The sequence below is a fragment of the Oncorhynchus masou genome, chromosome 15, assembly GCF_036934945.1.
Source record: "Oncorhynchus masou masou isolate Uvic2021 chromosome 15, UVic_Omas_1.1, whole genome shotgun sequence".
Classification (NCBI taxonomy): Eukaryota; Metazoa; Chordata; class Actinopteri; order Salmoniformes; family Salmonidae; genus Oncorhynchus; species Oncorhynchus masou.
Window position 1 is genome coordinate 25,968,338 of NC_088226.1, and position 25,425 is coordinate 25,993,762.

Here is a 25,425-nt window from a genome sequence, read left to right on the forward strand (position 1 = left end):
AGTTCAGTATGTAGAGTATATTGTTTAACACTTAACATGAACTAAATCTAAAAACAGGTACTTTAGAGATATTTACATATTTAACTATCCATAAATTAAGGTAAAGAAAGTGTATCCTTTATCTCTGCTGCATTCTTAACCCTCTTGCTTCAGAGCATGCGTTTACTAGGCCTACATGACCGGAACGAGTGTGCAGATCTTGTAAGGATTCTGCGACTTTCTCCCCTGGGAATTGGAAAGGACTGCAGATAGTGTATGGCTCATTCCATGCATAATATACTGACACATCAAGTTCAAAACTTAAGGTTTAAAAAAAAAAAATAATGTAGTTTCCAAGATCCCGTCTAGCCTCTTTAGTTTAATCAAGTTTATTTTTCAAATGATAGAATTTGAATGCCGATTCCATCTTTGTGGGGCTGTATTTCCTCAGGACCACAATATGTGCAGAAAACTGGTCCATGGCTGGAAGACTTGTCGGCAGACATATCGGAATTTGTGTATTTTTTAAATATTTTACTAATTTAGCAGACGCTCTCATGCAGAGTGACTTAATGGCCGGCTCAAGGCCAGAGATTGTTCACATAGTTGCCTCGAGGATTCGAACCAGCAACCTTTCGGGTTACTGGCCCAACCCTCTTAAGCACTAGGCTACCTGGCCCCATATTGGTCAGGCTCTACTTTATATTGAGGTCTCTGGCTAAATTTCTGAACCAATAACCAAATCGTGAATGCATTTGCCAGCTACTTGATTTGATTCTAGGGGCTGAGGTATTCAAATTCTGCACTGAACAGAAATAGCAGACTTGAAGTGGACTGAAATAGGTGGCGGTACTCTTTATATCCAAGTCAAGCACTGACCACTCCTCTCAAAGCCTCTGTCAAAGCCTTCCCCAGCCCCTTCTAAAAAGTCTACCTGTGCTGACAATCCAGGCAATTCAATGCACTTAATGGCATCAAGGAAGTACCTGACAAAGAATTTGATGCACCAGAAGATGTGTTAGCAGCACAAAAAGGCTCACTTCAATATAGATCACACTTATTTCCTCAAAATATTAACTTTTGTCTAACAAACTATTTAAAAGACTATAGAGACACGTGGAAAAAGCATCACATTTTTTTTGTTTGTCTCCATAATACACATCTGATGTCGCCGTCAAAACACTATGCCAACAGAGAACCAGAATATTTTGTGAAAACGACACTGATGACCTGTTATATTTAAGCAGTGAGTTATGTTATACTGAACCAAAGTATAAAACACAACATTAATCAATTTGAAAGATTTTGCTGAGTTAGTTCTTCTAAAGAAAATCATTCAATTGAAATACATTTATTAGGCCCTAATCTATGGATTTCACATGACTGGGCAGGGGGGCAAAGCCATGGGTGGGCCTGGGAGGCCATAGGCGTACCCACTTGGGAGCCAGGCCCACCAAATGGGGAGCTAAGCCTAGCAAATTAGAATGGGTTTTTCCCCCATAAAAGGGCTTTATTACTCCGATGATCCCGCAGGTGAAAAAGCTCGATGTGGAAGTCCTGGGCTGGCGTGGTTACAAGTGGTCCGCGGTTGTGAGGCCGGTTGGATGTACTGCCAAATTGGATAGATTATCTTGAAAAAAGCTAAAATGCTCATTAACAGGGATTTAAACAAATTTGTGCACAAAATTGAGAAATAAGCTTTTTGTGAGTATGGAACATTTCTGGGATCTTTTATTTCAGCTCATGAAAAATGTGACTAATACTTTACATGTGTTTATATTTCTATTTTTAGCTTCTTTTTTTAAAAGTATGATGTAATTAAAGTACTTCTCCAAATCAGAATAATCGACTCCACCACTAAAAGCAATGCCATTTGGTGTAGGCTGCTAATTAATATGTAATAAATTGATTGAATATTGCAATTTGGCCATCGTCAAAGTATTCAGACCACCTGACTTTTCCCACATTTTGTTAATTTACAGGCTTTTTGTAAAATTGATTATTTTATTTAATCAAATCTACACACCCCATAATGACAATGCGAAAACAGGTTAAGAACATTTTGCTAATTTATAAAATAACAGAAATACCTTTTTTTACGTAAGTATTCAGACCCGTTGCTATGACACTCAATTGAGCTCAGTTGCATCCTGTTTCCATTGATCATCCTTGAGATGTTTCTACAACTTGATTAGTAAATTCAATTGATTGTACATGATTTGGAAAGGCGCACCTGTCTATATAAGGTCCCACAGTTGACAGTGCATGTCAGAGCAAAAACCAAGTCATGAGGTCAAAAGAATTGTCTGTGTAGAGCTCCGAGACAGGACTGTGTCGAGGCAAAAATCTGGGGGAGGGTACCAAAAAACGGCTGCAGCATTCAAAGGTCTCCACGAAAAGTGGTTTCGAACCCGATGGTCACTCTGACAGAGCTCCTCTGTGGAGATGGGAGAACCTTCCAGAAGAACAACAATCGCTGCAGCACTCCACCAATCAGGACTTTATGGTAAGAGTGTTCAGACAGAAGCCACTCCTCAATAATGGCACATGACAGCCCGTTTGGAGTTTGCAAAAAGGCACCTAGGAACATCTCAGACCATCAGAAACAAGATTCTCTGGTCTGATGAAAACAAGATTGAACTATGTGGCCTGAATGCCAAGTGTCACGTCTGGAAGACACCTTGCACCATCCCTACGGTGAAGCATCATTCTGTGGGGATGTTTTTCAGCGGCAGGGACTGGGAGACTAGTCAGGATCGAAGGAAAGATGAACGAGCAAAATACAGAGATCCTTGATGAGAACCTGCTCAAGAGCTCACTGGGGCAAAGGTTCATCTTCCAACAGGACAATGACACACAGCCAAGACACCGCAGGAGTGGCTTCGGGACAAGACTCCGAATGTCCTTGAGTGGCCCAGCAAGAGCGCAGACTTGAAAACAATATAATATCTGTGGAGACCTGAAAATGGCTGTGCAGCAATGCTCCCCAAATCAAATCAAATTTTATTTGTCACATACACATGGTTAGCAGATGTTAATGCGAGTGTAGCGAAATGCTTGTGCTTCTAGTTCCGACAATGCAGTAATAACCAAAAAGTAATCTAACTAACAATTCCTAAACTACTGTCTTATACACAGTGTAAGGGGATAGAGAATATGTACATAAAGATATATGAATGAGTGATGGTATAGAGCAGCATAGGCAAGATACAGTAGATGGTATCGAGTACAGTATATACATATGAGATGAGTATGTAAACAAAGTGGCATAGTTAAAGTGGCTAGTGATACATGTATTACATAAGAATGCAGTCGATGATAGAGTACAGTATATACGTATGCATATGAGATGAATAATGTAGGGTAAGTAACATTATATAAGGTAGCATTGTTTAAAGTGGCAAGTGATATATTTACATCATTTCCCATCAATTCCCATTATTAAAGTGGCTGGAGTTGAGTCAGTGTGTTGGCAGCAGCCACTCAATGTTAGTGGTGGCTGTTTAACAGTCTGATGGCCTTGAGATAGAAGCTGTTTTTCAGTCTCTCGGTCCCAGCTTTGATGCACCTGTACTGACCTCGCCTTCTGGATGATAGCGGGGTGAACAGGCAGTGGCTCGGGTGGTTGTTGTCCTTGATGATCTTTATGGCCTTCCTGTAACATCGGGTGGTGTAGGTGTCCTGGAGGGCAGGTAGTTTGCCCCCGGTGATGCGTTGTGCAGACCACACTACCCTCTGGAGAGCCTTACGGTTGAGGGCGGAGCAGTTGCCGTACCAGGCGGTGATACAGCCCGCCAGGATGCTCTCGATTGTGCATCTGTAGAAGTTTGTGAGTGCTTTTGGTGACAAGCTGAATTTCTTCAGCCTCCTGAGGTTGAAGAGGCGCTGCTGCGCCTTCTTCACGATGCTGTCTGTGAGTGGACCAATTTAGTTTGTCTGTGATGTGTATGCCGAGGAACTTAAAACTTGCTACTCTCTCCACTACTGTTCCATCGATGTGGATAGGGGGGTGTTCCCTCTGCTGTTTCCTGAAGTCCACAATCATCTCCTTAGTTTTGTTGACGTTGAGTGTGAGGTTATTTTCCTGACACCACACTCCGAGGGCCCTCACCTCCTCCCTGTAGGCCGTCTCGTCGTTGTTGGTAATCAAGCCTACCACTGTTGTGTCGTCCGCAAACTTGATGATTGAGTTGGAGGCGTGCGTGGCCACGCAGTCGTGGGTGAACAGGGAGTACAGGAGAGGGCTCAGAACGCACCCTTGTGGGGCCCCAGTGTTGAGGATCAGCGGGGAGGAGATGTTGTTACCTACCCTCACCACCTGGGGGCGGCCCGTCAGGAAGTCCAGTACCCAGGGTCTCGAGCTTGATGACGAGCTTGGAGGGTACTATGGTGTTGAATGCCGAGCTGTAGTCGATGAACAGCATTCTCACATAGGTATTCCTCTTGTCCAGATGGGTTAGGGCAGTGTGCAGTGTGGTTGAGATTGCATCGTCTGTGGACCTATTTGAGCGGTAAGCAAATTGGAGTGGGTCTAGGGTGTCAGGTAGGGTGGAGGTGATATGGTCCTTGACTAGTCTCTCAAAGCACTTCATGATGACGGAAGTGAGTGCTACGGGGCGGTAGTCGTTTAGCTCAGTTAGCTTTCTTGTGAACAGGAACAATGGTGGCCCTCTTGAAGCATGTGGGAACAGCAGACTGGTATAGGGATTGATTGAATATGTCCGTAAACACACCAGCCAGCTGGTCTGCGCATGCTCTGAGGGCGCGGCTGGGGATGCCGTCTGGGCCTGCAGCCTTGCGAGGGTTAACACGTTTAAATGTTTTACTCACCTCGGCTGCAGTGAAGGAGAGACCGCATTTTTCCGTTGCAGGCAGTGTCAGTGGCACTGTATTGTCCTCAAAGCGGGCAAAAAAGTTATTTAGTCTGCCTGGGAGCAAGACATCCTGGTCCGTGACTGGGCTGGATTTCTTCCTGTAGTCCGTGATTGACTGTAGACCCTGCCACATGCCTCTTGTGTCTGAGCCGTTGAATTGGGATTCTACTTTGTCTCTGTACTGACGCTTAGCTTGTTTGATAGCCTTGCGGAGGGAATAGCTGCACTGTTTGTATTCAGTCATGTTACCAGACACCTTGCCCTGATTGAAAGCAGTGGTTCGCGCTTTCAGTTTCACGCGAATGCTGCCATCAATCCACGGTTTCTGGTTAGGGAATGTTTTAATCGTTGCTATGGGAACGACATCTTCAACGCACGTTCTAATGAACTCGCACACCGAATCAGCGTATTCGTCAATGTTGTTATCTGACGCAATACGAAACATGTCCCAGTCCACGTGATGGAAGCAGTCTTGGAGTGTGGAGTCAGCTTGGTCGGACCAGCGTTGGACAGACCTCAGCGTGGGAGCTTCTTTTTTTTAGCTTTTGTCTGTAGGCAGGTATCAGCAAAATGGAGTCGTGGTCAGCTCTTACGAAAGGGGGGCGGGGCAGGGCCTTATATGCGTCGCGGAAGTTAGAGTAACAGTGATCCAAGGTTTTTCCGGCCCTGGTTGCGCAATCGATATGCTGATAAAATTTAGGGAGTCTTGTTTTCAGATTAGCCTTGTTAAAATCCCCAGCAACAATGAATGCAGCCTCCGGATAAATGGTTTCCAGTTTGCAAAGAGTTAAATAAAGTTTGTTCGGAGCCATCGATGTGTCTGCTTGGGGGGGATATATACGGCTGTGATTATAATCGATTATAATCCAACCTGACAGAGCTTGAGAGGATCGGCAGAGAAGAACGGGGAAAACCTCCCCAAATACAGGAAGTGTTTATTGCACTGTCCGTACTGAAGCTGCAACAAAGTTTCTTATTTCTGACTGAAAAGTTCTGTTACTGAAAACTCTACTTTGTTTAGGAAAAACATTCCCGATTCCCGTAACCATCGCTCTCTTTACGTGCATCGCATGCGATCAATTACATCAATAAATTATAACGAACTCCATACACAGTAATGTCGACAGCAAATTGGATGCGGAGGACGTGAACAATACATTTGAAACGGGCAAATGTTTACTGGTTGCTCCGGGGGGAAAGGGGAAGTCAGATCTGTGGAAGACATTTGACTTATTTGTGGAACCTACTGAAGATCAATAAAAAGGAGGGTATAGGTATAGGAGCAAGCGTTGCATGAGTATTGTGTGTGCCAAACAGTTGCTGTTAGATTACAATCTTTAAAAAAAATTCGGACCATTTGGAACATTGCAACCACTAAATAAGTGTACCGGAGAGTCTGTGCCAACAAAAAAAATAATATATAAAGCCTTTGATACAGCAGACAAAGAGCAGCATGCATTCGCGAATTGTGGTTTATTTATTGTTTTGGCCATTTATTGAAAGCTGCCTTATTTAATTTTAAAACTAAAATGCTTGATTGTATTTCAAAACATGAATGTCCCGTATTCTGTGTGATGGCATGAATGAATGAATTGATTGATACAGTAACCTATACAGTGCCTTGCGAAAGTATTCGGCCCCATTGAACTTTGCGACCTTTTGCCACATTTCAGGCTTCAAACATAAAGATATAAAACTGTATTTTTTTGTGAAGAATCAACAACAAGTGGGACACAATCATGAAGTGGAACGACATTTATTGGATATTTCAAACTTTTTTAACAAATCAAAAACTGAAAAATTGGGCGTGCAAAATTATTCAGCCCCCTTAAGTTAATACTTTGTAGCGCCACCTTTTGCTGCGATTACAGCTGTAAGTCGCTTGGGGTATGTCTATCAGTTTTGCACATCGAGAGAGATTTTTTCCCATTCCTCCTTGCAAAACAGCTCTATTTGTGAACAGCAGTTTTCAGTTCTTTCCACAGATTCTCAATTGGATTCAGGTCTGGACTTTGACTTGGCCATTCTAACACCTGGATATGTTTATTTTTGAACCATTCCATTGTAGATTTTGCATTATGTTTTGGATCATTGTCTTGTTGGAAGACAAATCTCCGTCCCAGTCTCAGGTCTTTTGCAGACTCCATCAGGGTTTTTCCAGAATGGTCCTGTATTTGGCTCCATCCATCTTCCCATCAATTTTTAACCATCTCCCCTGTCCCTGCTGAAGAAAAGCAGGCCCAAACCATGATGCTGCCACCACCATGTTTGACAGTGGGGATGGTGTGGTCAGCGTGATGAGCTGTGTTGCTTTTACGCCAAACATAACGTTTTGCATTGTTGCCAAAAAGTTCACTTTTGGTTTCATCTGACCAGAGCACCTTCTTCCACATGTTTGGTGTGTCTCCCAGGTGGCTTGTGGCAAACTTTAAACAACACTTTTTATGGATATCTTTAAGAAATGGCTTTCTTCTTGCCACTCTTCCATAAAGGCCAGATTTGTGCAATATACGACTGATTGTTGTCCTATGGACAGAGTCTCCCACCTCAGCTGTAGATCTCTGCAGTTCATCCAGAGTGATCATGGGCCTCTTGGCTGCATCTCTGATCAGTCTTCTCCTTGTATGAGCTGAAAGTTTAGAGGGACGGCCAGGTCTTGGTAGATTTGCAGTGGTCTGATACTCCTTCCATTTCAATATTATCGCTTGCTCAGTGCTCCTTGGGATGTTTAAAGCTTGGGAAATCTTTTTGTATCCAAATCCGGCTTTAAACTTCTTCACAACAGTATCTCGGACCTGCCTGGTGTGTTCCTTGTTCTTCATGATGCTCTCTGCGCTTTTAACGGACCTCTGAGACTATCACAGTGCAGGTGCATTTATACGGAGACTTGATTACACACAGGTGGATTGTATTTATCATCATTAGTCATTTAGGTCAACATTGGATCATTCAGAGATCCTCACTGAACTTCTGGAGAGAGTTTGCTGCACTGAAAGTAAAGGGGCTGAATAATTTTGCACGCCCAATTTTTCAGTTTTTGATTTGTTAAAAAAGTTCATGATTGTGTCCCACTTGTTGTTGATTCTTCACAAAAAAATACAGTTTTATATCTTTATGTTTGAAGCCTGAAATGTGGCAAAAGGTCGCAAAGTTCAATGGGGCCGAATACTTTCGCAAGGCACTGTATATTGAAATATAGGCCTAAGTAAGTTACGGTATTAAGACTAAATAGGACTCCCTCTTAAGCCTACAGCTCGATTTTGGTTATACAATGCTAAAGAGTAGCCTGCTAATGATAACGACATTACTTATTATTATAATGACGATCATAATAATTGTAATAATATCAAGGAAAGCAAGAAAAATTAAGGTACAGGAGTGAGAGCTGTGTGCATATTATGTGTGACAAACAGGTGCTGTTAGATTACAATATAATTTTTCTGCCTATTTGAAACAGTGTAAACGCTAAATAAATAAGTAATACCAGTATGTTCTAACGGGAAAAAAGCGGTAAAGTTTTTATTATAGCATAGATTAAAAACAGCCAAATCTGTGAAATTGCTTTATCCGACATATTGCGGTTGCATGAGGCAACCATATACAATTTCATTATCACGTGTCTTAGATGGACTGTGCCATCCCCGTGGCCTCCACAACGAATCAGACAGGTGTCCTGTTCACCATGAAAGAAAAAACATTGCGTTCTGCTCGACTAAAGTAATCTCGGTCGACCAAAAGCATATCGAACAAACAATCGAACATTTGACTAAAAATGGGGTCTGCCCTAATCAATACACCCAGTCACTACAAAAGACAACAGAGTCCTTCTTAACTCAGTTGCCAGAAAGGAAGGAAATTGCTCAGGGATTTCACCATGAGGCCAATGGCGAGTTTAAAACACTTAGAGTTTAAATGGCTGTGATAGGAGAAAGCTGAGGATGGATCAACAACATTGGAGCTACATTGCTCCGCAATACTAACCTAATTGACAGAGTCAAAAATTAAGGAAGCCTGTATAGAATACAAATATTTCAAAACAGGCATCCTGTTTGCCACAAGACACTTAACCTCTTAAGTAATACTGCAAAAAATGTGGCAAAGCAATTAACATTTTGTCCTGAGTACCTACCACTCTCCATATTTTCAAGCATAGTGGTGGCTGCATCATGTTATGGGTATGCTTGTAATTGTTAAGGACTGGGGAGTTTTTCAGGATAAAAAGAAATGGAATGGAGCTAAGCACACAAGAGCAAAACCTGTTTGTCTGCTTTCCACCAGACACTGGAAAATTAATTCACCTTTCAGAAGGATAATAACCTAAAACACAAGGCCAAATCTACACTGGAGTTGTTTACCAAGAAGAAAGTGAATGTTCCTGAGTGGCCAAGTTACAGTTTTGACTTTAATCTGCTTGAAAATCTTTGGCAAGACCTGAAAATGGTTGTCCAGCAATGATTAACAACCAATTTGACAGAGTTTGAAGAATGTTGAAAATAATAAATTGAGAAATGTTGCACAATTTAGATGTAGAAAGCTCTTAGAGACTTACCAAGAAAGACTCAACTGTAATCACTGCCAAATGTGATTCTAACATGTATTGACTCAGGGGGTTAAATACTTACTTACACACACACACTTTTTATCCAAATGTTAGAATTTTTCTTCCACTTTGACAGTGTATTTAGTGTTGATCATTGAAGAAAAAAATATATATTTTAATCCTACCGTGCAACAACAAAATGTGGAAAAAGTAGAAAGGTGTGAAGACTTTCTGAAGGCATTGTGTACTGTATGTGTTCTATTTAATTCCATTTGTGGGCCTACCTCTCGTCCAGCTCCTGCAGCCGGCTCTTGACGGTGTGCGCGTTGTTCTCCCTCGTCAGCCTCTGTAGCAGGAAGAAGGTCTGCTGAAACATCCTCAGTAGGTACTCCTCAAAGTCCAGGGGCACACAGTTCTTGGACACCAGCTCGTTGATGCACGTCATGGCCAGCACTCCCAGCCGCGACCTGTCCACCTGCCCGCTGCCGCCCATCTGATGCCCGGGCCGACCTCCGCCATTGGCAGGGGGAGCATGCTCGCCATTGGACGAGCAGATGGAAGGGGGAGTCTTGGGCTTGACCCGCAGGTCACAGCCAAAACGGGCAAAGTGGAAGATAGAGGCGAGGAGGGAAGGGGTGATGCTGGTAGAAAGGGGGATCCAGCTGAATAGATGGGCCAGACACTCCAGAGCTAGGGAGCACAACTGTTGACTGTCATCATCCAGTGCTGGGATGGGCTGGGATAGCAGCTTGGAGTAATGGGTGCCCTGCAATAGACTGCCCAGCAACTCTGCTTAAAGGGAGGGGGGGATGAGGACAAATGAGAGGCCGGGTTAACATCATCTCTCCCAGTCCCTCTCTCAAAAATACACACACATTGTCATACAACATTCACAAACACACTTAGCACAGTTGTCTCCTCTCCTCCCCCATTGTTCACTCCCCCTTGTAGATCTAAGATGACTGGGTGGGTGAAAGCAGTAGCATAACCTATACAATCTAATCAGATCCGTAAAGGGTGTGAACAACTTTCTGTAATGAAATGTGCCCCCTGATTTATAGCCCACATTCTCACCGCTTTCTCCTGAGGTGGGAGAGGGAGGGGGGGTGGCAGCCGTAACACTGTGCTTATCCCAAATCGTCTCCAGGATACCTGCAGGGTAGAAATGTAGAGAAGTGATATTATGGATGTGCACATATCACACCACTAGAATCCACAGAACAGAGAGAGCAATGTGGGAAGAAAGAGAGGGGGGTAGTAAAGTTCACAGGTTGGTGGCAACCTAATTTGGGAGAACGGGCTCATAGTAATGACTAGAGCGAAATTAGTGGAATGATGTCAAACACAGTATGTAATAGGGAATTGATATAGACTAACAATCAAAACGCAAACAATTCACACAATGAAGTTAAGAAACAATGAATGTGCATAAATTGGTGGGAGAGAGTGCATTCTGGAGAGAGAAGTGCATTGTGCATCTGGGTGCTGCATGGTCAATCTGACATCTGCATTAGCCATTGACAGTGATACGGTCTCTGCAGAAGTCAGGGCATTCATACTTCTTGCGCTTCACGGAGCAGCACAGAGCTGTTGTCAAGGAAGTTGCACAGACATGTGACTAAGAAATTGAATAATGTGGCCATGAACAAAGAGAGGGGGGGGGGGGACAAAATCAAAAGTAACAGTCAGTATCTCGTGCATTAAGTCATGCAGTGCATCTCCTCCTTGTGGACTGCACCAGATTTGCAACTTCTTGCTGTGAGATGTTACCCCACTCTTCCACCAAGGCACCTGCATGTTCCCGGACATTTCTGTGGGGGGGGGGGGGGAATGGCCCTAGCCCTCACCCTCCAATCCAACAGGTCCCAGACATGCTCAATGGGATTGAGATCCGGGCTCTACACTGGCCACGGCAGAACACTGACATTCCTGTCTTGGAGGAAATCCAGCATAGAACATATGGCTGGTGGCATTGTCATGCTGGAGGTTCTTGTCAGGATGAGCCTGCAGGAAGGGTATACCACATTAGGGAGGAGGATGTCTTCCCTGTAACGCATAGCGTTGAGATCGCCTGCAATGACAACAAGCTCAGTCCGATGATGCTGTGACACACCTCCCCAGACCATGACGGATCCTCCACCAAATTGATCCCGCTCCAGAGTATAGCCCTCGGTGTAACGCTCATTCCTTCGACGATAAATGCAAATCCGACCATCACCCCCGGTGAGCACTTTTTGCCAGTCCTATCTGTTCCAGCGACGGTGGGTTTGTGCCCATTTTGTTTTATATATTTTTTTTATTTTACCTTTATTTTACTAGGCAAGTCAGTTAAGAACAAATTCTTATTTTCAATGACAGCCTAGGAACAGTGGGTTAACTGCCTGTTCAGGGGCAGAACGACAGATTTTGTACCTTGTCAGCTCGGGGATTTGAACTTGCAACCTTCTGGTTACTAGTCCAATGCTCTAACCACTAGGCTACACTGCCGCCCCATAGGCACAACAGGCCTACAAGTCCTCAGCCCAGCCTCTCTCAGGCTATTGCAGACAGTCTGAGCACTGACGGAGGGATTGTGTGTTCCTGGTGTAACTCAGGCAGTTGTTGTTGCCATCCTATACCTGTCAGGTGTGATGTTCGGATGTACTGATCCTGTGCAAGTATTGTTACACGGGGTCTGCCACTGCGAAGACGACCAGCTGTCCGTCTTGTCTCCCTGTAACGCTGTCTTAGGCGTCTCGCAGTACAGACAATGCAATTTATTGCCCTGGCCACATCTGCAGTCCTCATGCCTCCTTGCAGCATGCCTAAGGCACATTCACGCAGATGAGCAGGGACACTGGGCATCTCTTTTGGTGTTTTTCAGAGTCAGGACACTTTAGATGCCGTTCTACTAAGTTTTCATAACTGTGACCTTAATTGCCTACCGTCTGTAAGCATCTTAACGACCATTCCACAGGTGCATGTTCATTAATTGTTTATGGTTCATTGAACAAGCATGGGAAAGTGTTTAAACCCTTTACGATGAAGATCTGTTTAGTTATTATTTGAATTTCTACTAATTGTCTTTGAAAGACAGGGGCCTGAAAAAGGGAAGTTTCTTTTTTAAATTAGTTTATATTAGGGATGCACGATATATCAGTGAATCGGCCGATATTAGCTAAAAATTCCTGCCTGGGTGATGTGTTGTGAAGCTCGCCACAATAAGGATTAGGCACAAAAGTAAGGTAAAAGTAGGTAAAAGTACCTCTTTGAAAGTAATGCAGAAGGTTACAATTGGTGGAATCATGCAAAATTAAGTCTTCATTTTAAACAAGGTTGGAATATGAAGCAATGAAATGGGGTTTCAGTCTACTCGGTGACACACACAAAACACAACTGTTAAGAGTTTATGCAAATATTAGCGTTGTAGCTCTTATCGGGACTGTGACATCACCTCCCCAGTCAGCCTATTGACATTAATATTGCACTGTACAGCTTTACCTAAGTATTGGGGATCAATGAAATGGGGTAACATGCCTCAAATGCAACTAATTAACAAATTAGTCTTTTGTTGATTTGAAATAACATTCCAACCTTGTTTAGCAGGATATATTCAATTATGGCATAATTCTACTATTTGTATTAATTTGCATTACCGTCAATCACATACTTTTATTTTGAAGGCTAACCGCAAAGTCCACTATTGTGGCTACTTCTTACTGTGGCTAGCTTCACATAGATGAGTCCGACCACCATTAATCAAAATAGAACGGTCTTATAAATCAGGGTTATTTTAGATGACACCGAGCTATATAGTTAGCTAGCTAACAACAGCTACTGAAACAGATTATTGTTTTGCTGTGTTTTTGGGGAATAACATTGTTTGCATCCATGAGCTAGCTAGCTTTTTTTATGACCAGCACTGTAGGTGCGCCAGGCACCTTTACCAGCATTATAGCATACGTATCGATGAATCGTTGTGACATATGAAATATGAGTGACAGTGTAATTACTACGTACAATTTTTATGAACGCATTAATTTATTATGTGACGTGCAGTCATTTCAGGTCCTGATTGGTCAACAAGTTTATTTCAGATTAGATGTGCATCTTTTTTTGACAGGCAAAGACCCAAACGGCGTTCCATGGAAATCCTGATAGAGAATGAAACGACTGAAAAAATGAACAATGAAACAGCACAGCAAGTAAGTGAAAGAAATAAGTTTTGATTATGTTTTACTGGTAATGGAGACATGCAAATGCCAACAAAATTACTTTTTGGTCAGTGTAGTGTGTGTATGTGTGTAACCGTTATTTAACCAGGCAAGTCAGTTAACCTCTTACATCTATGGGGGCGCTATTTCATTTTTGGATAAAAAACGTTCCCGTTTTAAACAAGATATTTTGTCACAAAAAGATGCTCGACTATGCATATAATTGATAGCATTCGAAAGAAAACACTCTGACGTGTCCAGAAATACCAAGATATTCTCTGTGCGTGCCCTAGAACGTGAGCTTCAGGCAAAACCAAGATGAGATGGCATCCAGGAAATGACAAGGATTTTTGAGGCTCTGTTTTCCATTGTCTCCTTATATGGCTGTGAATGCGAGAGGAATGAGCCTGCCCTTTCTGTCGTTTCCCCAAGGTGTCTGCAGCATTGTGACGTATTTGTAGGCAGATCATTGGAAGATTGACCATAAGAGACCACATTTACCAGGTGTCCGCCCGGTGTCCTGCGCCGAAATTGGTGCGCAAAAGTCACCTGCCAGTATTTTCCCATGGGATACAGAGAGGAAAGCAAGCTTCCACGAACTGCATATCAATGAAGAGATATGTGAAAAAACACCTTGAGGATTGATTCCAAACAACGTTTGCCATGTTTCGGTCGATATTATGTAGTTAATCCGGAAAAAGTTTTACGTTGTAGGTGACTGAATTTTCGGTTCGTTAGCCAGACGCAATGTAGAAAACGGAACGATTTCTCCTACACACAGACGCTTTCAGGAAAAACTGCGCATTTGGTATGTAACTGAGAGTCTCCTCATTGAAAACATCAGAAGCTCTTCAAAGGTAAATGATTTTATTTATTTGGTTATCTGGTTTTTGTGAAAATGTTGCGTGCTAAATGCTACTCAAAATGCTATGCTAGCTTTGCATACTCTTTCACAAATTAGTCCATTTCTATGGTTCAAAAGCATATTTTGAAAATCTGAGATGACAGTGTTGTTAAGAAAAGGCTAAGCTTGAGAGCAGACACATTATTTTCATTTTATTTGCGATTTTCAGAAATCGTTAACGTTGCGTTATGCTAATGAGCCTGAGGCTTTAGTCACAAACCCGGATCCGGGATGGGGAGTTTCAAGAAGTTAAGAACTAATTCTTATTTACAATGGCGGCCTAACCTGGCCAAACCTGGGGGACGCTGGGCCAATTTGTGCGCCGCCCTATTGGACTCCCAATCTCGGCCGGATGTGATACAGCCTGAACTCGAACCAGGGACTGTAGAGACGCCTCTTGCATTGAGATGCAGTGCCTTAGATAGCTGCGTCCATGTGTGTTAACTATTTAACTGTACTAGAATGCTTAAAAGGAGAGCAGAGACCATTCCAGAGTTTGCTTTGCCAGTCAGCCATTTAGGCAGTGCACGCATTGCTTTAAATACGTTGGCATTTGAAATTGAATTTTCAAAATTAGTTATATAAAATAGTCGTGCCTATACATTAATAAATAATTCTAAATACTTACCCAGAGAGCATGACTTGGCCACATTTAAAAAATTAGCTGTGGATTGTTTGAAGCTCGCAATTTGGACACTGCACCTGGCAAATAGCCCACCAAATAGCTGATTGTTGAGACGCAGTGGCAAGTGAAAAGCAGTTAAATAGGATCATGCAGTATTTCTAAATACAATCGTAGATTGGGACAATCATTTCGGACAATAATTTCCTCCTCCAGGTAAGATGGATGCATTGTAAAATTTGCATCTCCCCCTTTTCGCAGCCCTAGATGGTTGCATTTAATAAAGTCACTTAGGTCCCCCGTTTTGCACATTTGAATGTTCAATCAAACAGTAACAATGCCTCGATGCCTGTCTGCCTGTTTTATATAGCAAGCCATAGCCATGTAACTCACTCTGTAGGAGTGATCCGCTTGGTTCGGGTTTATAAAATGCCACATTTTTCCCGTGCTATGAAAGGAAAAGACAGGTCTCTGATTAGGCCTACTCTGTCCCTATGCCCTAAGGAAGGCATTGTTCAGAACTGTGTCTTGCAGTGATTGACTTAAATTATTAGCCTAAATTATGGCTATGCAATATACTCAAATTTGGAATCGTAGCCTATATTACATTAGTCTGCAAATGCGATTTTAGATGCATGTAATCTTTATTATAAAGGCGCAATTTTATGGTGAAAAAAATAGCTACGGATGTCAGCATTTGACGTTTTACCGTTCCAGAAGTAAGAGTCAATTTATGATCAGTTTTAGTGCTGGTTGACGTTGCATGCCTTTCCACAGACCTTTACATTTTATATTGTGCTGATAACAAATGTCTGGGGTCATTTGTTTGTTTTTGCTGTTCTCCAAATAGCATTAGAGGTTTTTGTTTTTATTGTGTAGAAATGCAGTAGATGAGCTTCAACTTCCCCACAACCAACTATGCCACACCATTTCATGTCAACAATCTAGACAAAATACATTTGTGATAAAAAATAAAAAATAAAATAAAAACACTAATATATCTTGAGTAGATAAATATTCAACTTCCTGGGTCAATGTTAGAATCATCTTTAGCAGTGTTTACAGCTGTGAGTCTTTCTGGATAAGTCTCTAAGAGCTTTCCCAACCTGGATTGTGAAACATTTGCCCATTATTATTTTTATAATTCTTCAAGCTCTGATAAATTGGTTGCTGATCATTGCTGGACAACCATATTCAGGTCTTGCCATAGCTGTTCAAGCAGATTTAATTCAAAACTGTAACTCGGCCACTCAGGAACTTTCAGTCTTTTTGGCCTTGTGTTTTAAGTTATTATCCTGATGAAAGGCTCTCCAGAGGGTAGTGAGGTCTGCACAACGCATCACCGGGGGCAAACTACCTGCCCTCCAGGACACCTACACCACCCGATGTTACAGGAAGGCCATAAAGATCATCAAGGACAACAACCACCCGAGCCACTGCCTGTTCACCCCGCTATCATCCAGAAGGCGAGGTCAGTACAGGTGCATCAAAGCTGGGACCGAGAGACTGAAAAACAGCTTCTATCTCAAGGCCATCAGACTGTTAAACAGCCACCACTAACATTGAGTGGCTGCTGCCAACACACTGACTCAACTCCAGCCACTCTAATAATGGGAATTGATGGGAAATTATGTAAAATATATATCACTAGCCACTTTAAACAATGCTACCTAATATAATGTTTACATACCCTACATTATCCATCTCATATGTATACGTATATACTGTACTCTATATCATATACTGCATCCTTATGTAATACATGTATCACTAGCCACTTTAACTATGCCACTTTGTTTACATACTGTACTTGATACCATCTACTGTATCTTGCCTATGCTGCTCTGTACCATCACTCATTCATATATCTTTATGTACATATTCTTTATCCCCTTACACTTGTGTATAAGACAGCAGTTTTGGAATTGTTAGTTAGATTACTTGTTGGTTATTACTGCATTGTCGGAACTAGAAGCACAAGCATTTCGCTACACTCGCATTAACATCTGCTCACCATGTGTATGTGACAAATAAAATTTGATTTGATTTGAATCCATCTCCCAGTGTCTGGTGAAAAGCAGACAACCAGGTTTTCCACTAAGATTTAGTCTGTGCTTAGCTCCATTCCGTTTCTTTTTTATTCTGAAAAACTCTGCACAACATGATGCAGCCACCACTATGCATGAAAATGATGTAGTCATACTCAGTAATGTGTTGTATTAGATTTTTCACAAACAAAATGTAGTCAGGACAAAAAGTAAATTACTTTTCCACATTTTTTGCAGTGTTACTGTTGCGAACAGGATGCATGTTTTGGAATATTTTTTTATTCCAGACAGGCTTCCTTCTTTCACTCTGTCAATTAGGTTTATATTGTGAAGTAACTAATGTTATTGATCCATCCTCAGTTCTCACATTAAAGCCTTTAAACTCTGTTTTAAAGTCACCATTGCTCTTATGGTGAAATCCATTAGTGGTTTCCTTCCTCTCCAGCAACTGAGTTATGTATCTTTGTAGTGACTGGGTGTATTTATACACCATCCAAAGTATAATAAATAACTTCACCATGCTCAAAGGGATATTCAATGTCTGCTTTTTTTACCCATCTACCAATAGGTGCCCTAATTTGCGAGGCATTGGAAAACCTCCCTGTCCTTTGTGGTTGAATCTGTTTAACTTACTATGTGACTTGTTAGAACACAAACACATGTGACTTGTTAAATATTTTTACTCGTGAACTTATTTAGGCGTGCCATAACAAAAGTTGTTGAATAATTAGACTGAAGACATTTAAGCTTTTAATTTTTAATGAACGTAAAAAAAAGAAGAAAAGAAACATAATCCCACTGACATGATCGGGTATTGTGTTTACAAAACAATTATGGGCTATTGTGCCAGTGACAATTTTTTTAAATCTACATTTAATCTATTTTAAATTCAGGCTGTAACACAATGTGGAAAAGGTAAAGGTATGTGAATAGTTTCTGAAGGCACTGTAACTGGAAGCATGCTATTGATAGAACCAAAAGGATTCTGTACTGGCACGCATCACATCAAGCAAGGAGCATTTGAAATGCACTGCACTGTGAAGAAAAAAAGAAGAAGTTCTAAACGCCATGGGAACTGACTGAGGTGTCAACACTTGTTAATGATAGCCAGCAAGAAATCATCTTCCTCTTGGACAAATGTGTTCAGTCAGCACTAGGGCTGTGGCGGTCACAAAATTTTGTCTGCCGGTGATTGCCGGGTCTCACGGTAATTGACCGTTAATTAACAATCATTGAGCATCTCCTGGCTTCCACACATAGTCTACAACAGGGGTGTCAAAGTCAAATGGACGGAGGGCCAAATAAAAAATTTAGCTACAAGCCGAGGGCCGGACTGTTCGAATGTTCATTGAAAAATTTTTAAATGACGCATATAGTCTAGTGAACCTAATTGAACCTACTGAAAACCTAACAAATATATTCCAATATGATCAGATAAATAAAGCAATATTTTCTTATGGCTCTGTCAGTAATCTTTAATTTTCAACAGACACAAAAGACAAATTTCCTTTATATAAAAATCCCCATAACATGAACATTAAATGAAAGAAACCGGTATTCAAGGCACCATCAGTAGCCTATATTTTCTATTTTAGCAAAAGTGGGCTAAATTTACTTCAAAGAAAAAAACAATAATAGCAATTTTCTATCATCCACTCAACTGAAATATTTTTAAAATATAATTGGATTGAAATACAATAAAATAAAGTGCAAAAATCTATTAATCAAAAACAACACTTTGTTTAAGGAGAAGTAACATGCAGTGAAAACAAATATTAAACTTTAACTTTTAAACTTGAACTGAGTAAAAACTCTAAATATGTGATTGCACAGTAATGTTCACTTGTTTGAGGTTGAGGGTGATACTTGGTGGTGTCCCATCTTTTCCACAAGTTCATCAATGTTCGGGGTAAGGCTCTGAGCTGAGGAAATCCTCAGAATTGAGTGGAGGTGTTCAGCAGTAAGTCGACTTCTGTGTGATGTTTTGTTCAGGTTCATCAAAGAAAAAAGTTGTTCACACAGGTATGTGCTGCCAAACATAGACAACGTTTGAGCAGCCTGGATGCGCAGCTGGGGCATTGTGTCGGGGAGGAAACGGGCGAACTCCGCAGCACCCACTGCCGCATATTTTGCCCTCAGTGCATCATTGCATTGGAGGTCAATCAACTCCATTTGGAGGTTTGGTGGTGAGCTTTCCACGTCAACAGCAAATGGGTTACCGAGCAGTTCCAACCTGCTTTTTTGTGCTTCAAAGTCAGCAAATCGGCGTCGAAAGTCAGCGGCAAGCATACCTATTTTATCAGCCAACTGTGCGCTCGGGAACGCACTGGTAGAGAGCTTCTCTTTCATGGTCTGGCAGCTGGGAAAGTGGCTCAAATTTTCTTTCCGCATCTGCGTCTCCCACAGAGTCAGTTTGGTTTTAAATGCCTTCACTGTACTGTACATATCAGAGATGACATGATCCCGACCCTGCAGCTGCAAGTTCATTGCATTCAGATGACTCGTAATGTCACACAGAAAAGCCATTTCACACAGAAACATTTCGTCTCGGAGTTGTGTTGTGTCTTTCCCTTTGCTGTCCAAGAACAGACAAATCTCCTCACGAAGCTCGAAACATCTTTGAAGCACCTTTCCCTGGCTTAGCCATCGCACCTCTGTGTGATAAGGCAAATCACCATGCTCCGTTTCTAACTCCGTCAGAAATGCCTTGAACTGGCGGTGATTCAAACCTTTGGCTCTGATAAAGTTAACTGTGCGCGTGATGATGCTCATTACATGCTCCATTTTCAAGGCTTTACCGCACAACGCTTCCTGGTGTATGATACAATGATAAGCTGTCAGCTCACCTGTCGCGTTTTCCTCTTGCATCTTTTCCCGTATCTTCGCCACCAGTCCGCTCCTGTGTCCACACATCGCAGGTGCTCCGTCGGTTGTCAAACCCACGAGTTTTTCCCAAGGCAGCTCCATCTCATTTACACATCTTGACACCTCTTCATACAAATCATGCCCCGTAGTTGTGCCATGCATAGGACGTAAAGCCAAAAACTCCTCTGTCACGCTTAGGCTGGAGTCCACTCCGCGGATGAAAATTGACAACTGGGCAATGTCAGAAATGTCGGTGCTCTCATCCACAGCCAAGGAATATGCAATGAAATCTTTTCCCTTTTTCACAAGCTGCTCTTTTAGATTGATGGACAACTGGTCTACTCTCTCGGCAATGGTGTTTCTGCTCAGACTCACATTTAAAAAGAGTTGCCTTTTTTCTGGGCAAACTTCGTCACAAACTTTAATCATGCAGTTTTTGATGAAATCCCCCTCCGTAAATGGCCGGGCTGATTTAGCGATCTCTTCTGCCAAAATAAAACTGGCCTTGACAGCAGCCTGGCCTTGTGATTTGGCTTTTTTGAACAGAGCCTGTCGAGATTTGAGGCCTCGTTTTAATTCCTCTGCCTTTTGTAGCCTTTGTTCCATGTCCATATTCTTGTTTTTGTCCGCGTGTTTCGTTTCATAATGTCGTCTCAGATTATACTCTTTCAGTACCGCCACACTTTCTCCACACAGAAGACACACAGGTTTTCCAGCTACCTCCGTGAACATATACTCCGACTCCCACCTTGTTTGAAACCCCGGTTCTCAGTGTCCACCTTCCGTTTTGCCATTTTTGATGGGTATCTGAAAGTTAATTTTACTGTGATGCTGACGACTGCTGTGCCAATAAATATTGAAATGAAGCAGCCTACTGCTCGGTGCGTCACCGTTGCATTGTGGGAAATGTAGTATTGGTGCGTGTAAAAGATCTGCGGGCTGCCGGCTTGCTGCGGTCTGCGGGCCGGTTCTAATAATAAATCAAGATCATCCCAGGGGCCGTAAAAAACCTTCTCGCGGGCCGGATGTGGCCCGCGGGCCTTGACTCTGACATATGTGGTCTACAAGCACCTGATGCAGACTTTTGGAACATCAACATTTTAAAAAGTCTAATAAATCCATGTAATATATCCCACACCTTCCCAATAAATCCATTATTTATTTTAGACAGGTCTAAAGAAGCATGATATGATATGTCTTTTTCAGAATAAATTAATAGCATACTCAGTTGTCCTTATGTTAGGTGCTGATGTGGCTATGCCAAATTGCTGTGGGCTACATTTGTTTATTTAGCAGACAACATTTCCTTATAATTCCATGGCATTATGTTAAATTATTTTATAGTATGAAAAATACAACTGAACAAAGCTGAATAAAATATAAATATTTTCTCTCAACGATTTGAGGGAGTGCGCACATGTGGCTATTCTGTGTAGAGCAGTTAACAAAGAAATAGGTACTCCCAGATGCTTAATTTTGAGTTATTAATGTAACTTTAGTTGTACAAATGTTGGGCTATATGTTTAGATTTTTAATACATTGTAAGGCTGCATGACGAGACTCATGATTTTTTTTTAAAGTCGCTTGAAAGGCACGAGCTCTGATGTTTTTTGCGCAGGCAATACACACTCCAATAGTCTCTCATTCACAATTTGACAAGCACTTGATTATTTCATGGCGGGATCCCCTTTGTGGCCATAATGCACACCCCCCAAAAAAATCTGTGTAAGTTTCACAGAGCAAGCCAGACTGCTTTAGCCATGGCACCTCCTACTCAAGTTTGGCTGAATAACTTAAGTGCAGCTTAGTTGAATTTCTCAACTTTTGCCATCCAAGCAGTGCCAATGTGCATGAACACTGCGAACCGCTCCGCTTGGGTAACGGGCCAGCGTTTCCCCTCCCAACTTCCCAATGTAATGAATGGGCGAAGTTGCTCACCTGTCAGTAATCCCAGCACTGTGGGGACCTGCTCCAGCAACAGTTTGCGCAGTTCGTCTTTCCGTGCCACGCTCAAATCCTCCCGGGGGCACGCCAGCTCCTCGGATGTGGTCTTGAGCAAAACCAGTCCCAAAGAGGCCATGGTAGGAGACTGGATCAGCTGCAGTAACACACACACACACACATCAATTTGTGATAACATCACAGCAAAAGTGCATTCTGTAGCCTTATCTTTTGGGCTCCCGAGTGGCATAGCGGTTTAAGGCACTGCATCTCAGTGCTAGAGGGGTCACTACAGGCCGTGATTTGCTTCCAGGCTGTACCACAATCGTTTGTGATTTGGAGTCCCATAGGCCTGAGCACAATTGGCCCAGCGTCATTAGGGTTTGGCCGGGGTAGGCCGTCATTGTAAATAAGAATTTGTTAACCAACTTGCCTAGTTAAATAAAGGTTAAAAAATAATCCTAAAGTAGTAGAACTACAAAATTATACACACGATCACAGCAAAAACAAAACGCGCACACACACACAGACATTATTTGAATCAAACCAATCAGTGCACCTGTCCAGAGATAAAGAAGTGGTGGCCTCACTTTTGAACAAAAACTATAAGCAACTAAATGTACATTAAATGTACACCAATCTGATTGTGACTGTCACTTGGAAAATTGTAATTTTTTAAATGGCATACCTCAATACTGTACCTTGTGTATGTTAATGTATTGTTACTGTTAGTATGTCTAAATTGTATTTATGGTAGCATTCATTTGCTAAAACACCCAATAAATATACTTATTGAAAAGCAATATACTATACAAGTCGGTTTAGACATCTACTTTAGGCATGACAAGTAATTTTTCCAACAACTGTTTACAGACAGATTATTTCACTTATAATTTTCACTGTATCACAATTCCAGTGGGTCAGAAGTTTACATACACTTAGTTGACTGCGCCTTTAAACAGCTTTAAAAATTCAAAAAAATGTCATGGCTTTAGAATAGGCTAATTGACATAATTTTAGTCAATAGGTGGTGTACCTGTGGATGAATAGATGTTCAGGAGTCTTATGGCTTGTGTGTAGAAGCTGTTTAGAAACCTCTTGGAACTAGACTTGGCGCTCCGGTACCGCTTGCTGAGAGAACAGTCTATGACTAGGGTGGCTGGGGTCTGACAATTTGTAGGGCCTTCCTCTGACACCGACTGGTATAGAGGTCCTGGATGGCAGGAAGCTTGACCCTGGTGATTTACTGGGCCATACACACTACCCTCTGTAGTGCCTTGTGGTTGGAGGCTGAGCAGTTGCCTCACCAGGCAGTGATGCAACCACACTCTCGACGGTGCTGCTGTAGAAGTGTTTGAGGATCTGAGGACCCATGCCAAATCTTTTTCAGTGTCCTGAGGGGAATAGGTTTTGTCGTGCCCACTTCACAACTTTCTTGGTGTGGTTGGACCATATCAGTTTGTTGGTGATGTGGACAACAAGGAACTTGAAGCTCTCAACCTGTTCCACTGCAGCTCTGTTGATGAGAACGGGGTGTGCTCTGTCCTCTTTTTCCTGTAGTCCACAATCATCTCCTTTGTCTCGATCATGTTAAGGGAGAGGTTGTTGTCCTGGCACCACACGGCCAGGTCTCTGACCTCCCTATAGGCTGTCTCGTTGTTGTCGGTGAACAGGCCTACCACTGTTGTGTCATCTGCAAAACTAATGGTGGTGTTGGAGCCGTGCAGTCATGAGTGAACAGGGAGTACAGGAGGGGACTGAGCACGCACCCCCGAGGGGCCCCCGTGTTGAGGATCCACGTGGCGGATGTGTAGTTAACTACCCTTACCACCTGGAGGCAGCCAGGAAGTCCAAGATCCAGTTGCAGAGGGAGGTGTTTCGTCCCTAGGTACTTATCTTAGTGATGAGCTTTAAGGGCACTATGGTGTTGAACGCTGAGCTGTAGTCAATGAATAGCATTCTCACAAAGATGTTCTTTTTGTCTAGGTGGGAAAGGGCAGTGTGGAGTGCAATAGAGATTGCATCATCTGTGGATCTGTTAGAGCGGTATGCAAATTGGAGTGGGTCTAGGGTTTCTGGGATAATGGTGTTGATGTGAGCCATGACCAGCCTTTCAAAGCACTTCGTGGCTACAGATGTGAGTGCTACGGGTTATGCAGGTTACTTTAGTGTTTTTGGGCACGGGGACGATGGTGATCTGCTTAACCTCTTGAAACTCTAGGGGCGCTATATCATTTTTGGATAAAAAGATGTGCCCGTTTTAAGCGCAATATTTTGTCACAAAAAGATGCTCGACTATGCATATAATTGGTAGCTTTGGAAAGAAAACACTCTGAAGTTTCCAGAACTGCAAAGATATTTTCTGTGCGTGCCCTAGAACGTGAGCTACAGGCAAAACCAAGATGAAACGGCACCCAGGAAATGAGAAGGATTTTTGAGGCTCCGTTTTCCATTGTCTCCTTATATTGCTGTGAATGCGAGAGGAATGAGTCTGCCCTTTCTGTCGTTTCCCCAAGGTGTCTGCAGCATTGTGACGTATTTGTAGGCATATCATTGAAAGATTGACCATAAGAGACCACATTTACCAGGTGTCCGCCCGGTGTCCTGCGCCGAAATTGGTGCGCAAACCTCAGCTGCAAGTATTTTTCCATGGAATTCAGAGAAGAAAGCAGGCTTCCACAAACGATATATCAATTTAGAGATATGTGAAAAAACACCTTGAGGATTGATTCCAAACAACGTTTGCCATGTTTCGGTCGATATTATGGAGTTAATTCGGAAAAAGTTTGACGTTGTTGGTGACTGAATTTTCGGTTCGTTTCGGTAGCCAAATGTGATGTACAAAACGGAGCGATTTCTCCTACACAAAGATGCTTTCAGGAAAAACTGGACATTTGCTATGTAACTGAGAGTCTCCTCATTGAAAACATCCAAAGCTCTTCAAAGGTAAATGATTTTATTTATCTGGTTATCTGGTTTTTGTGAAAATGTTGCGTGCTAAATGCTACTCAAAATGCTAAGCTAGCTTAGCATACTCACACAAATTAGTGAATAGCGATGGTTCAAAAGCATATTTTGAAAATCTGAGATGACAGTGTTGTTAAGAAAAGGCTAAGCTTTAGAGCAGGCGCATTATTTTCATTTTATTTGCGAGCTTGAGGCTATAACTGTATACAGGTTTTTTTCATAGCCAAACGTGAACAAAACGGAGCGATTTGTCCTACACAAATAATATTTTTTTTGAAAAACTGAACATTTGCTATCTAACAGAGTCTCCTCATTGAAAACATCTTAAGTTCTTCAAAGGTAAATTATTTTATTTGAATGATTTTCTTGTTTTTGTGAAAATGTTGCTGGCTGAATTCTAGGCATATAGCTATGTTAGCAATCAATACTCTTACACAAATGCTTGTTTAGCTATGGTTGAAAAGCATATTTTGAAAATCTGAGATGACAGTG

The 25,425-nt window shown here is 42.2% G+C and overlaps 1 protein-coding gene across 1 annotated transcript in view; it reads right to left on the reverse strand.

Annotated features, from left to right (window-relative positions):
• Nucleotides 1–25,425, reverse strand: part of xpo6 (exportin 6) — a 75,705-nt gene that overhangs the window by 33,482 nt on the left and 16,798 nt on the right. The window contains exons 5-7 of the mRNA XM_064988924.1: nucleotides 21,964–22,123; nucleotides 10,468–10,545; nucleotides 9,678–10,182 (exon numbers count right to left, since the gene is read on the reverse strand). Coding sequence (XP_064844996.1) covers nucleotides 9,678–10,182; nucleotides 10,468–10,545; nucleotides 21,964–22,123 — 743 coding nt within the window. The remainder of the gene's footprint in view (nucleotides 1–9,677; nucleotides 10,183–10,467; nucleotides 10,546–21,963; nucleotides 22,124–25,425) is intronic.